At 44.1% G+C, this 14,143-nt stretch overlaps 1 protein-coding gene and 1 non-coding gene across 3 annotated transcripts in view; both read right to left on the bottom strand.

Moving 5' to 3' along the window:
• Positions 1–2,805: 2,805 nt before the first annotated feature.
• LOC121553223 (peroxisome proliferator-activated receptor gamma coactivator-related protein 1-like) overlaps positions 2,806–14,143 on the bottom strand; it is a 31,476-nt gene continuing 20,138 nt past the window's right edge. For both annotated transcript variants that reach the window (XM_041866245.2, XM_045211497.1), the window contains exons 7-14: positions 11,963–12,023; positions 11,686–11,753; positions 9,608–10,331; positions 9,040–9,231; positions 5,058–5,136; positions 4,626–4,747; positions 3,907–4,058; positions 2,806–3,730 (exon numbers count right to left, since the gene is read on the bottom strand). In XM_041866245.2, coding sequence (XP_041722179.2) covers positions 3,630–3,730; positions 3,907–4,058; positions 4,626–4,747; positions 5,058–5,136; positions 9,040–9,231; positions 9,608–10,331; positions 11,686–11,753; positions 11,963–12,023 — 1,499 coding nt within the window. In that variant the 3' untranslated portion in view covers positions 2,806–3,629. The remainder of the gene's footprint in view (positions 3,731–3,906; positions 4,059–4,625; positions 4,748–5,057; positions 5,137–9,039; positions 9,232–9,607; positions 10,332–11,685; positions 11,754–11,962; positions 12,024–14,143) is intronic.
• On the bottom strand, positions 4,229–4,368 carry LOC121553795. Its single transcript, XR_005997581.1, has one exon. It is a non-coding gene; the product is annotated as a small nucleolar RNA SNORA50 (small nucleolar RNA).

The raw sequence follows: 14,143 nt of genomic DNA on the forward strand, positions 1-14,143 counted from the left end.
AAGAGGTCAATTTTGAGAAACTAGGAGCCCGACCAAGGGGCCGAACAGAACCAGAACCGCTCGAGCTGCCGATAAAACCACCAGATACAGCCATAAAAGAGCAGCCGACTGAAGGAGCAGTTGGGGGACCAGAACCACACCCAACCATGGTAGCCCTTTTCCAGCAGCTTCTCACCTGCCTTGAGAGCAGGGACAAAGACCTCAAGCAGGAATTCCAGGGCCTATGACAATCTATCCTCACAGCTCCTCACCAAGCGGAACTCGTCAGTGAGAGCCCAAGATTTGGTCTGCCAACACCAGGACGACGGAGGATCGACGCAACAGGGACTTCAACTCCACAGCAGGGTCCCCAAGCAGTGGAGGCCAACCCCAGCACCAGGAGACAAGTCCAGCAGCGCTAACGTCCACCCTCCAGCATTCCTGAGGAAGGAGCAGAAGATGCCTTCATACCAGCGGGGGAGGGGGCATTGAAAACTACCTGCTGAGGTTTGAGTCGAATGGCCAAGACCTGGCGATGGCCGGAGGTAGAGTGGGTCTGCAGGCTTGTCCCATTGCTTACGGGCAAGGCCTTAGAGGCTTACACAGCAATGGATGAGGGTTTGTCCAACGTCTACAAGGACCTGAAAGAAGCGCTGCTGGTGAAGTTCGACATCTCCCCAGAGACCTACCGTCAATGCTTCAGAGCTGCATTGACGCCATCGGGTGAGTCGATGGGCTTATGGCGGCCAAGCTGGCACTGCGGTACCTTAACACACAAAAAGGGGAGCCGGGAGCAGAGCTCCCCGTGCTGTACCTGAGTCAGATGCTCTTGCCCAGGGAAACAAGGTATTCGACCATCGAGAAAGAGTGCCTGGCTATAAAGTGGGCACTAGATAGCCACCTGTACTACCTTCTTGGGAGAGAATTTGACCTACACACGGACCACAGAGCCCTGACCTGGACCCAGACCATGAAGGACCAGAATACTCGCGTGACCAGGTAGTATCTGGCGCTACAGCCCTTCCGGTTCTGTGTCCATCACAAGGCAGGAAAAGAAAATGTCATGGCGGACTACCTATCCCGGCTCCCGAACCTGGTCGCTTCGGGAGAGGAGGAAGGTAATGTGACGGAGAAGTCAGTCACTGGCAGCATTTGGTAAGTTAACACACCCACATTTTCCCCTCCCTGCTCCGTTTTCAGCTATGTTAGCAATGTGGGTCGACACACGTTAACTTAGCGATCTCAGTTCATACATTACACAAATTCTTACCTCCCAACAGTAACAGTTTGGTATGGTATAAGGAACACGCAGACAAGCTTTCATGTTTAATTTAAGTAACATTTATTGTACTTATCAATGTTTTGGATGAGAGCGCTGTTTGTTTCTGTTCCTCTCTAGGTCTCTGTAGCTTCCGGGTATGCTGGAATAAAGACCCGAGCTAGGGCAATTGGGCTGGCTTTGTAGTGCCTGTCCCGAATGGCCGTTCATGTGGATATGCGTATTGGAAGACACCATGTCAGTAGTGATGGGATTCTGTAAATGTGTTATATTGGCATTATGATAAACCGATTGCAAAGGTCAAATGAAGATGATTCATGATATGTTAAGCTGAGGGGAAAATGTAGGCTGATGTCTGTAATGGCTTTATTAATTTATCCGTTTATGTTCTGATGGGAGGGGCTTCCCCTACAAAGGGGGGGCTTTTTGATTGAGCTGTTGATGGATTTTATTTCAAGTACAGAGGAAAGTCGGGGAGGGGAGGACGGCAGGAAGGGACAGAAGAGAGGCTATTTTTACAAGATTAAGGGTGGGACACAGCCAGTTGAATAAGACATTAAACGTGATAGGAAAGCATCCATCAGGAAAGTGTGATTGTCAGGAAATAGACTGTGGAGCATGTATTGCTACAGTGTGGGCAGTATCAGAGGGAAAGAGAGAGGATGAGATTTAGTATGAGGGAGAAGGGATACAGGAAATTAGTTTTAAAAGTATATAGAGTAGAGCGTCATTAGATATAGTCTCAAATATTTATCTTTTAAGAGAAACGGGGTTGGCAGGTAGGATTTAGTTTATCCCCGTCTCTGGCCCACACTCCAGTACGGTAATGCACAATAACGTTGGATGCCAACCGCCGATAAACCCCACTGAAGAAGAGCCGTTTGATGGGGCAGCACTGTTTAGCTGTCTCCATAATGTATACTTTTGGCAGCAGTACTGTTTTTTCTTTCGGAATCACTATGTAAATAAAACACCCTTGCACATAAGTACTTTTTTGGTAGAGGTTAAGGTTTCCAGTTTAGCCATCTGGCCTACTCTACGCGACAGTTACATGAGGCGTTAATGAACCAAATCTAGAAGTGCAGTCACCCTTTAAGATCGGTCACACTCCCTTTGAATCAGCGGTTGTTTTCTCAGAGAAAAGCATTCACACGTTTAAAAACGAAATGCTATTCATCCTCATCTATAAAATGTCTTTCACAACTAATTTAAATGTATTTTTAGCACTTTACACCAGTTTGCCTGATGACAGGCAAGTGGAGGAGTCATTAAATACAAGCACATTCGTTTCCTCTCCTTGATTACCTTGGACCCTTTTCAAAATGAGGCGAGGAGAAGAGTGAGGACAGGTGAGCTAAACCAACGGAGTATCTCCTGGTTTCCCAGCTCTGAAATCGGTCTCTGGCAAGAATGAATGAAAAGCCACAAACAGACTGGAGCCATGTTCTCCTGATATGTTCAAAAACAATAAGTCACTTCAATGACATAATAATATTGACTTGAAGGTCAGTGACATACTCAAAAGACAAATAAATCAAAATGTCAACCAGTTTTAATTTTTGGTTTATTTAGGTTTGCGGTACATTTCAGCAATGGAGTTCCACCTTCTCCCAAATAATCAGGGAATATTTATTTAAAAGTATTTCCCCCCCCATTTCTAAAATGTATTTTTTTTTCCATACATTGTGGAAAATCTGATTATACATTTAAATAAATTCTTTCCTGTTAAAAAGTTTCCATTCATCTTTTTTTTTTGCTTTTAATCTTTTCATACAAATCTTCACTTCAATAGAAGGTGTAAGCTTGCAGAAACAAAAACACAAAAACCTACCTAAATAAAGACAGGTAGCTATGTCACAATGCAGGATAATACGTTAGCCAGCTGTCATTTCAAAAATAACATTTGAGTTCATAAAGGTAGACCGGCTTGAAATGAACATGGCATAAATGATTTCACACTTAAACAACCCATATAAAAAATAAAAAAAAAGACTTCCTGCCGTCCAACCATTTTCAATTAATGATACATATTCTGATGTATTGATTCAATTAATGACATTGATGCCATTGATTTGAATATAATTTAAATGTGCTATGAGCTTCTTACAATGCCTTACCCTCTCATAACCCAAAATATAACGTTTTACTACTATTGATCATTTTTCAGATTGCGGCTTTAAACTGTAGCTTTTTTTATTAACCAGAAAAGAGAGCTACATCTGTATGTTTATCAATGTTAGCTGGCTAACGTTTCGACCATGCGTTGTGATCCACCCCTAGGTCAAGGCGAAGGCAGCGTTGAAGGTGGGAGGAGCCTGCCGACGGCTCTGAGGTAAGTCTTAGCGTGGCGCCCCCAGTGGGCTGACCTCTGTTACCTCTTCAGACCTTTCTGGGCCTGCTTCAGTAAAGTGTCAAAGTCAAGTGCATCAAACTTGCCCTTTGCGGGCGACGGGTCATACTCACGGTTAGAATCTGGAGGGGCGAGAGAATGAACATTAGTATCACTGTTAACTCTCCTTGCATCACTGCAACCAGATGTAGGTGTATACCAAGAAAGTTGCCAGTACAATAAATCAATGATAATTTTGTCTGAATACTGACAACTAGTAGCAGTGTTGACGACCCCCCCAAATAATGGCATATTCTACCTAGATCAGCGTAGCTGGCCTTGCAGAACTGTCTCCTTCCCCCGAAGCAAAGGTCAAAGGGGAGTTCATCAGGCTTACGGAGCTTGCCGCCATTCTCGATGGCCGTGAACGCATCCTTCGTATCGTAGTATGTCACAAACCCATAATTATCCCTATCAGAGATGGAACAACCAGTGTTGTATTGATTCATTAGGGCACACAATGGGAAAACATTTTAATCAAAACAAACACTAAAATGAGCGTTAATTATAGTCCAGGTAGTCCCGCCCTGTTGGTCGGTTTTCTTCTGTTTGGTGACACCAATGACTACTAGATTGTGTCAAGGTGTGGGTTGTTCTTAAAAGAGCCACCTGGTGGTTTAGCCAAGAGGCCCCAGTTATAAACAAGCCTGCTTGTTGCTGTAGCAGCTGTAGCTTGGCCTGAGAGACCACAAAGGGTCAACCAGGTTCAAAGACAGTGCACTGGGGGGTGGTTCATGTAACTGACAGGGTAAAGCCCACTGAGCTAAAGCCTAGGTGTTAGCTCTTGGTCTGGGAGAAAATCTTTTCAAGTCATGTTTAGTAAGCATAAAACCAAATGTTCAGCGATTGAGGCAGGAAGACGCAGACTTGTTCAATAGACACTTTGGTTTCAAAATGTTTTCCATATCGTGCCTACTGAACATGACAGGTTTCAGGAATTACTCGTTGTTGAAACAAAACATGTTTGAGAGTACTTACCCATGGTCTCTAAAGTGTAGAGTGCACTCCTCAATCTCTCCGTACAGAGAGAAGCGTTCCCTCAGCTCTTTGCGAGTCATTGTCCCCCGGATTCGCCCTACGTAAACAACCCTACGCTCCTCCTGAGGGGGAGCGACAACAGTCAGCTCACATTTTTTATTCTGCACCCCACATTCAAGGCATGATTGGCTTAAAAGCACACATACTCACTCTCCCCCCCCACCCCTCTTTTCTGACCCTTCAGACAAATGCCAACTGAAGAGGACACGCTGCTCTGGGGAACTGTACCCAGACCGTGACCCAGTGACAGACTGTCCCATTCCGACTTGTCATCAATGAAGAGCAGACACCTCTTAAGGAGGTTACTACTGGGCCCAATTCCTGAAAGGCACAAATCGGCAACTTCACTTTGATAGAAAATGATGTACTCACGATCGCTTTTTCTTTAAGTCTCTTCACCTCCTGGCTGTTTTCTCTAGATTCAGACCGGTAGCCTGGTCTGAGAGAGGGGCTGTGGGAAGAAACGTAATGAGGGTCAGGTGGTCAATGTTGTATCATTTTAAAATCTGTATCCATAAAGCCAAGTACCGGTACATTATGTTATCCTATCCCAAATAGTCAGGACATACAGAGCCTTCAGAAAGTATTCATACCCCTTGACATATTTCACATTTTATTTTACAGCCACTGTAGTCAGGAGGACATACAGTACCGGTTTATCGTTCCTTTTTAAAACCTCAAATATATTATTTGACATTTAGCGCACCATCAAATTATTTAAACAATCAGTGCGGATAGAGCAGCGGGTAAGCGATTAAATCTGTATAGGAAAGTCATTAAGATAAATGTGTATTTTGCCATAACAGCAAACTTTAGCTAGCTAAGACACTAGAATTAAAATAGTCTTACCTTATCGTAGTTAATAAATCCAACGTGATAACAATAGTATCCTTAACATCTCTCGCTAACTTAGCCTACACACCTACTGGCAAAGATTTCCAGCTGGCAGGCAGATGCTTGAATAAGTTTGAGTGACAGAGAGGGCTTTGCATAGGAGCTTTGATTTGTGGGACTGGAAAATAACTCCAGAAAACGTAAAAAAAAATTATTTACCGGTTACAATGCTTTTAAAATAATGGTTCTGTTACAGAAATGTATAGACCACTTTCGGTTCATGGTTCTGTTGACCAAATTTAGTTATTTTAAGGTTTTCAGTTCTGTTCCCTGAACCGGTCAACCCTTGATTTGCACATTATTTTTTTTAAAATCAGGTCAAGTTGGTTGATCGTCGCTAGACACCAATAGATTTAAGCCAATTTAAGTAAAAACTAGGCCACTCAGGAACTCCAGCGTACAGTTGAAGTCAGAAGTTTATACACTTAGGGTTGGAGTCATTAAAACTCGTTTTTCAACCACTCCACAAATACCTTGTTACAAACTAGTTTTGGCAAGTCGGTTAGGACATCTACTTTGTGCATGACAAGTAATTTTTCACAGACATTATTTCACTGTATCACAATTCCAGTGGGTCAGACATTTACATGCACTAAGTTGACTGTGCCTTTAAACAGCTTGGAAAATTCCAAAAAATGATGTCATGGCTTTAGAAGCTTCTGATAGGCTAATTGACATCATTTGAGTCAATTGGAGGTGTACCTGTGGATGTATTTCAAGGCCTACCTTCAAACTCAGTGCCTCTTAGCTTGACATGTGAAAATCAAAAGAAAAATCAGCCAAGACCTCAGAAAATCTATTGTAGACCTCCACAAGTCTGATTCATCCTTGGGAGCAATTTCCAAATGCCTGAAGGTACCATCTGTACAAACAATAGTACGCAAGTATAAACACCATGGGATCACGCAGCCGTCATACTGCTCTGGAAGGAGACGTGTTCTGCCTCCTAGAGATGAACGTACTTTGGTGCGAAAAGTGCAAATCAATCCCAGAACAACAGCAAAGGACCTTGTGAAGATGCTGGAGGAAACAGGTACAAAATATATATATCCACAGTAAGACGAGTTCTATATCGACATAAGCTGAAAGGCCTCTCAGCAAGGAAGAAGCCACTGCTCCAAAACCGCCATAAAAAAGCCAGACTACGGTTTGCAACTGCACATGGGGACAAGATCGTACTTTTTGGAGAAATGTCCTCTGGTCTGATGAAACAAAAATATAACTGTTTGGCCATAATGACCATCATTATGTTTGGAGGAAAAAGGTTGTATCTCGCAAGCCGAAGAACACCATCCCAACTGTGAAGCACGGGGGTGGCAGCATCATGCTGTGTGGGTGCTTTGCTGCAGGAGGGACTGGTGCACTTCACAAAATAGATGGCATCATGAGGAAGGTAAATTAAGTGGATATATTGAAGCAACATCAGTCAGGAAGTTAAAGCTTGGTCGCAAATGGGTCTTCCAAATGGACAATGACCCCAAGCATACTTCCAAAGTTGTGGCAAAATGGCTTATGGACAACAAAGTCAAGGTATTGGAGTGGCCATCACAAAGCCCTGACCTCAATCCTATAGAAAATGTGTGGGCAGAACTGAAAAGGCGTGTGCGAGCAAGGGGGCCTACAAACCTGACTCAGTTACACCAGCTCTGTCAGGAGATGTGGCCAAAATTCACCCTACTTATTGTGGGAAGCTTGTGGAAGTCTACCTAAAACGTTTGACCAAAGTTAAAACAATTAAAAAAGGCAATGCTACCAAATACTAATTGAGTGTATGTAAACTTCTGACCCACTGGGAATGTGATGAAATAAATTAAAGCTGAAATAAATCATTCCCTCTACTATTATTCTGACATTTCACATTTGTAAAATAAAGTGGTGATCCTAACTGACCTAAAACAGGGAATTTTTACTAGGATTAAATGTCAGGAATTGTGAAAAACTGAGTTTAAAATGTATTTGGCTAAGGTGTATGTAAACTTCCGACTTTAACTTAACACAATGTGAAATATACAGTTGTTGTACTGCTGAAAGGTGAATTAGTCTCATTTACATTTTAGTCATTTAGCAGACGCTCTTATCCAGAGCGACTTACAGTTAGTGAGTGCATACATTAATTTTTTTATTTTTCATACTAGCCCCCCGTGGGAATCGAACCCACAACCCTAGCGTTGCAAACGCCATGCTCTACCAACTGAGCTACATCCCTGCCGGCCAATTGTGCGCCGCCCCATGGGTCTCCCGGTCACGGACAGCTACGACAGAGCCTGAATTTGAACCAGGATCTCTAGTGGCACAGCTAGCACTGCGATGCAGTGCCTTAGACCACTGCGCCACTCGGGAGAATGCAGTGGAGGGCCAGGTCTTCTGCAGGGCCAGGTCCAGCAGAGACAGGCAGTGCAGCACTGCAGACTCCAACTGCTTCTTACCAGGGAAGTCTCCCAGTGTCTGTTGGAAAGCAGCCAACCAGGTTTTCCTCTAGAATTTTGCCTGTGCTTAATTATATTCCGTTTCTAATTAAAAAAACATCCCGTGCCGATGACAAGCATACCCATAACATGATGCAGCAACCACGCTTGAAAATATGAATAGTGGTACTCCGTGAGGTGGTCTTGGATTTGCCCCAAACATAACGGTTAGTATTCAGGACAAAGAATTTCTTTGCCACATTTTATTTTTGCAGTTTTACTTTAGTGCCTTATTACAAACAGCATGTATGTTTTGTAACATATTTTATTCTGTACAGGCTCTTCTTTTCGCTCTCATTTAGGTTAGTATTGTGGAGTAATTACAATGTGGATCCATCCACAGTTCTATCACAGCCAATCAACTAACTGTTTTAAAGTCACCATTGGCCTCATGGTGAAATCCCTGAGCGGTTTCCTTCCTCTCCGCAACCGAGTTAGAAAGCATGCCTGCATCTTTGTAGTGACTGGGTGTATTGATACACCATCCGAAGTGCTTTAAAAACATTTACTAACAGGTGCCCTTCTTTGCGAGGCATTGGAAAACCTTCCTGGTCTTTGTGGTTGAAATATCACTGCTCAACTGAGGGACCTTACAGATAATTGTATGTGTAGGGTAGAGATTAGGTATTCATTCATAAATCATGTTAAACACTTATTGTACACGGAGTGAGTCCATGCAACTTGTGAATTGTTAAGCAAACATTTACTCCTGAACTTATTTAGGCTTGCCATTACAAAGGGATTGAATACAAGACATTCCAGCATTTTTAATTAATTTGTAAAAACCATCAAAAACAAAATTCCACTAACATTATGGGGTAGTGTGTGTAGGCCAGTGACAAACCAATTTAATCCATCTTTAATTCGGGCTGTAGCAACAAAATGTGGAAAAGGTCAAGGGGTGTGAATACTGTCTTCAGGCAATGTACATGCGGTTAATTTCCATATAATTTTTTTAAGCTCATGGCCGTTTACAAGGAAAGTGCTTTAATTACCTGCGTGGTCTGCTGCCTCTGCGCCATGCCCGTCTGTGGGGAGAGCGGGAACGGGACGTACTCCAGGATCCTGATCGGGAAGAGGAGTAGGAATACCGCCGCCTGGGTGGAGAGCGGGACAGGGAAGGAGAGGAGGAACGAGAGGAGCAAGACGAAGCACTGGAGCTGCTCTTAGAGTGACGAGGCCTGTACCTGGAGAAGAAAAGGACGGGAGGAAGGAGGGAATCTGTCAGTGATGTCAGATCAGGATGTACTGGATATCTCCATTAGTCACGTGGATGTAAACCAATGACATATCACCTTGAGTGCTACATTGGTAGCAGATGGGGGAGAACAAAGATTGAGAACTCAAAGTCTGTTCAAAACTGAGATACAAATACTATACATCTGTGTCCATAGCATGAACCAGCCTTTTTCCTCACTGACTAGAGATGACTGGGATGAATATGGACATTCTCTCTTCCCCTGACAGATGTAAGACAGTGCCATTAGTGGACACCGCCTTGCCCAGTGACAAGAGGGGACAAATAGCTTTTAAAACAGAAATAAGAGGGGATGAGCGTCTCACCTCTTCCTGGGTGGAGAGCAAGATCTAGACTGAGAAGAGGAGTGAAAGTCTGACTCAGAGTCAGTAGAACAAGGGCTGGAGGAATGGTGGGGTCTCCTTTTCCTCTCCCGTCCTCGCTTTCCTTCCCTGGGGCTGGAACTAGGCATGGGGGAGCAGGTAGTGTTGTAGCCCCGGTAGGACCTCTCTTTCTTGGGACTCCTCTCCAGGGGACCGAACTGTTGCTCCAGCCTGGTGGGAGAGGCTTCAGGGGTCCCCAGCACAGAGCTAGTCCTGTCAGTCTTTACATCCAGGGGCTGAGGAGCCTGCTGGGTCTTTGTACCCAGGGCAGGGATGAGGGTCTGGAGGGAGGGGGCAGGGATCCTCTGGGGTGCCCTGGTAGTGGTGCTGCCAAGTGGCTCGATGGTCCTGATGGTGATGGCTGCTTGCTGTTTGACATTCCAGCGCTTGCCTGGCTCTCCAGCAATAGCTACAGGCTCCTTCTGAGGGAGGCAGTAGTCGTGGTCTGAGAAAGCCAGGGTGAGAGCCACCGGGTTGGGGGTGGGAATTACAGATGGGCTGGGGGGCTTGCTTCGGAGCTTGTTGGAGGGCAGGGGCCGCGCGTCGATCTGGATGGCCTTGGAGGGCGATGGTTTGGGGGCCTCAACCGCTCGGCTCTTCCCAAGGAGGGCCACGGGGGCCAGGGGCTTCCACATCTGGTGAGGAGGGGTAGCTGGAGGGGTCAGACCTGGAAGGAGATGGAACAGAGAGTAGTCCACTACTGTTAAATCTGAAGCAGAATGCCTCTGGTTGCCATTTGAAGGTAGATTTTGGACCACAAAAATGGATGTCAAGCATTTTACCAGGAGATACAGGCGGGTGTTCATATTTTCCCATTTACGCCATGGAGTGACAGCGATTTATTTTAGGGCGTAAACCTCTGCCATGTTTTTAGTATGTTAGCAGTGTATAGGGCGGCAGGTAGCTTAGCAGTTAGAGCGTTCGACCTATAACCGAAAAGGACACCGACTCAAATACCTGAGCAGGGCACTTAAACCCAATTTACTCCAGGGGTCATACTACTACGACTGACCCTGTAAAACACCTATCCGTTGCGTGACAATAAAACATTATTTTAAATGTTTTTTTTATTAGCAGTGTACATGGTGATTGGTGGGCCATTAGCATTAGCAGTGTGATTAGCATGTGCAGTGTACAGGGCCCAGTTTCCCAATAGCAATGGAACTTAGGCTTACGAGTGTTTTAACGATGCATTGTTCCTACAATGGCCGAAGATGTAGCATGCGTTTCCCAAAACACCACGGGAATTTTTTTTTTGTTAAGTGTGTCATTGGAGCATGCGTCGATACTGATAGGATGGAAAGGCAGCACTGCTCTCTGATCAGCTTTCTCCATTCAAATCTTACCTTAACATTATAATTATTCCACAATACTGACGAAGGATCAGCTCCTAGAAAGATAATCACCTATGGCTGCAAATATCAACTTCGTAGTTATACGTTTAGCGGAGATCTGTACATGAAGTGACGCGGCAGGGGGAAAGAAAAATACATCTAACGACACACTTAGCTGTTCTAATAACTTTTCAAGTGCAACCTTACTAATGATAGTTTTGGGAAACTTTTGGGAGATTTAACGATGTTCCTATGAAGGTTTGAACGATGAACTTACCCTTAAGATGCTTTTGGGAAAACGGGCCCAGGCTGATTGGTGTGTGATTAGCATCAGCCGTGTGCAGGGCGATTAATATACACTTAAAATTCTGCCGTTGCATGAACTATGTTCTACCAACTGAGCCATGCAGGACCATTGGTGTATGACTAGCATTAGCAATGTACAATTAGCAGTGTACAGGTTGATTGGTGTGTGATTAGCATTGTACAGGGTGATTGGGATTCCACTAGATATCATAGCCACAAAGTCAAAATTGGCTATATCCTAAATTCACAAGAAATTGTAGAAATAGGCAGGGTTTATGACTGTGGCAACTAGTGACGACCGGGTGATTGGTTTGTGGTTAGCATTAGCAGAATACAATAAGCATTAGCAGCTTACAGGGTGATTAGTACAGTAGTTCTTACCTGCAGTGCTTGCCAGGTCATGCGCGCTGACAGTCTCCACGACTGTCCTGTCACATGGCTGCTCCACACTACGATAGAAACAAACACGCACCTTCAACACACTGCTTCATTGAACATGTACACTAAGATGAGCCTAAGGCTAAGTCCAGAGGCCACACAGACGAGAACAGTAGAACAATTGAGTGTGTGGTAGGTCTTGGTGAATGCTCCACATACATACGCACACAAAGTACCCACACACCGACTAAGAGCAGCATGAGGCTGTAGGGTAACTCACCTAGAGTTTCCTACAGCTGCTGCTCTACCAGAGACCTCCAGAACATACTGCTCCTCTTTAGCTGGAGAGAGAGAAGGAAGAGAAGGAATGAGTAAAAGCAAGGGATGGGGGGGTAAGGTAGCATGCTCACCTTTTTCCAACACATGCATAGGCACTCGTTTCCATGATAACATTTTGATTTTGGGATAGATCTACATGAGGTTTCAGCCATTATGCTAGGCCTGGACTAGTTGGTGGCATCACACACACACACGCCAGTGGAGGTGCCAACCCGTGCGCACGCACACACGTCTGGCCAGTTGTTCTAGCTGGGGCCTGTACATCCAGCCAGACAACGGCAGCAGTGTTAAATGGATCTGCGGACAGGGCAGAATTCCAGCAGCTCAGCCGACATGAGCGCATAGCAGCCGCCCTGACTATGCAGTCTTTTTTTAAAAAGAAGACATACACTTAAAGGGGCAAACCCCTATTAAAGTAGTAATAGTAGAAAATGTGAACCCAGTTTCCCCCCTTGTAGGACTGGATAATATGGGCAAAATATATCACGATATTTTTCATAGTAAGACAGTAGTTTGTTTTTGAATAATATAAGAAAAGGGTCAAAATATGACTAAAGGAAAGCCACCCAAATAACCTTTGCTATGTTTCATTAGTCCATTGTTGATAGTCCCTGAATGTTTTGCATGTCAGCAATCAAGTTAAGATACAGTATTTAACTTGGCCCGTATTATGTATAATGCATCATACGGGCCACATTCCTGTATTTTGAAAGTTACATACTGTATCTTAACTTGCTGACATGCAAAACATTTTTGGGACTATATCAACAATGGACTAACGAAACATAGCAAAATAGTTTTTGGGGTAATTTTCTCCTTTAAGTTCTAAATATCAGTAGTTCAGGACAAGGGTGGCAACACATGATTTCAAAAGGGGCCTTCTCCATTCTGACTGAACAGCATAAAACAATCTAACTTCAACCAAAAATAATCTTAATTTCTGCATTTCCTGCACTTTTGTTATAACTTCCACACTGTCCCACATATGGGCAAACAATCTAGGTCTAGTTTATTGGTGAACTGTTGGAATCATGGAAATATAATTGTAATTCAAGTGGGCAGCACTTTAAATACATTGTTGTTTGACATGACAAATGAATAAGCTAGGGAGGAATTGTGACAGGGTAGGAACAAGTGTTGGTTAGTGTTTCCTAGGGGACCCTATAGGATGTAACATTTTCTCATGTAGGTAACTCTCGCTAACATTCATGCTATGCCTATTCCTCTCTAATTTAGAAGATACCATTGCACAAAAACATGCTGCTCTAGGCCTACACCAGCACTGGTATCGCGCTGTATTAGCTAGCTACGCTTACATTTTGCTAGCTAGATAGCTAACTGCTAACAATATTTATTTTAGCCACAACATGCTAAGAAATGAAACTAGCCTTTTGCAGACAGTAAGAGCTACACAAACTACATTGAACAAATAAAGGCAATATGAAACAATAAAGATTCTGAGTTACAGTTCATAAGGAAATCAGTCAATTAAAATGAATTCATTAGACCCTAATCTATGGATTTCACACAACTGGGAATAAAGATATGCATCTGTTGGTCACAGATACCTTAAATAAAAAGGTAGAGGCATGGATCAGAAAACCAGTCAGTATCTGGTGTGACCACCATTTGCCTCAAGCAGCGCAACCCATCTCCTTCGCATAGAGTTGATCAGGCTGTTGATTATGGCCTGTGGAATGTTGTCCCACTCCTCAATGGCGAAGTTGCTGAATATTGGCGGGAAATGGAACACGCTGTCGTACACGTCGATCCAGAGCGTCGCAAACATGCTCAAATGGGAGACATGTCTGGTGAGTATGGAGGCCATAGAAGAACTGGGAGATTTTTTAGCTTCCAGGAATTGTGTATAGATCCTTGCGACATGGGGCTGTGCATTATCATGCTGAAACATGGTGATTGCAGCGAAAGAATGGCACGACAATGGGCCTCAAGGATCTCTTCACAGCATCTGTATTCAAATTGCCTTCGATAAAATACAATTGTGTTCGTTGTCTGTAGCTTATGCCTGCCCATACCATAACCTCACCATATGGCACTCTGTTCACAACGTTGACATCAGCAAACCACTCGCCCACATGTCTGCCCGGTACAGTGTGAAGAG

Source organism: Coregonus clupeaformis, chromosome 37 (assembly GCF_020615455.1).
Source record: "Coregonus clupeaformis isolate EN_2021a chromosome 37, ASM2061545v1, whole genome shotgun sequence".
Classification (NCBI taxonomy): Eukaryota; Metazoa; Chordata; class Actinopteri; order Salmoniformes; family Salmonidae; genus Coregonus; species Coregonus clupeaformis.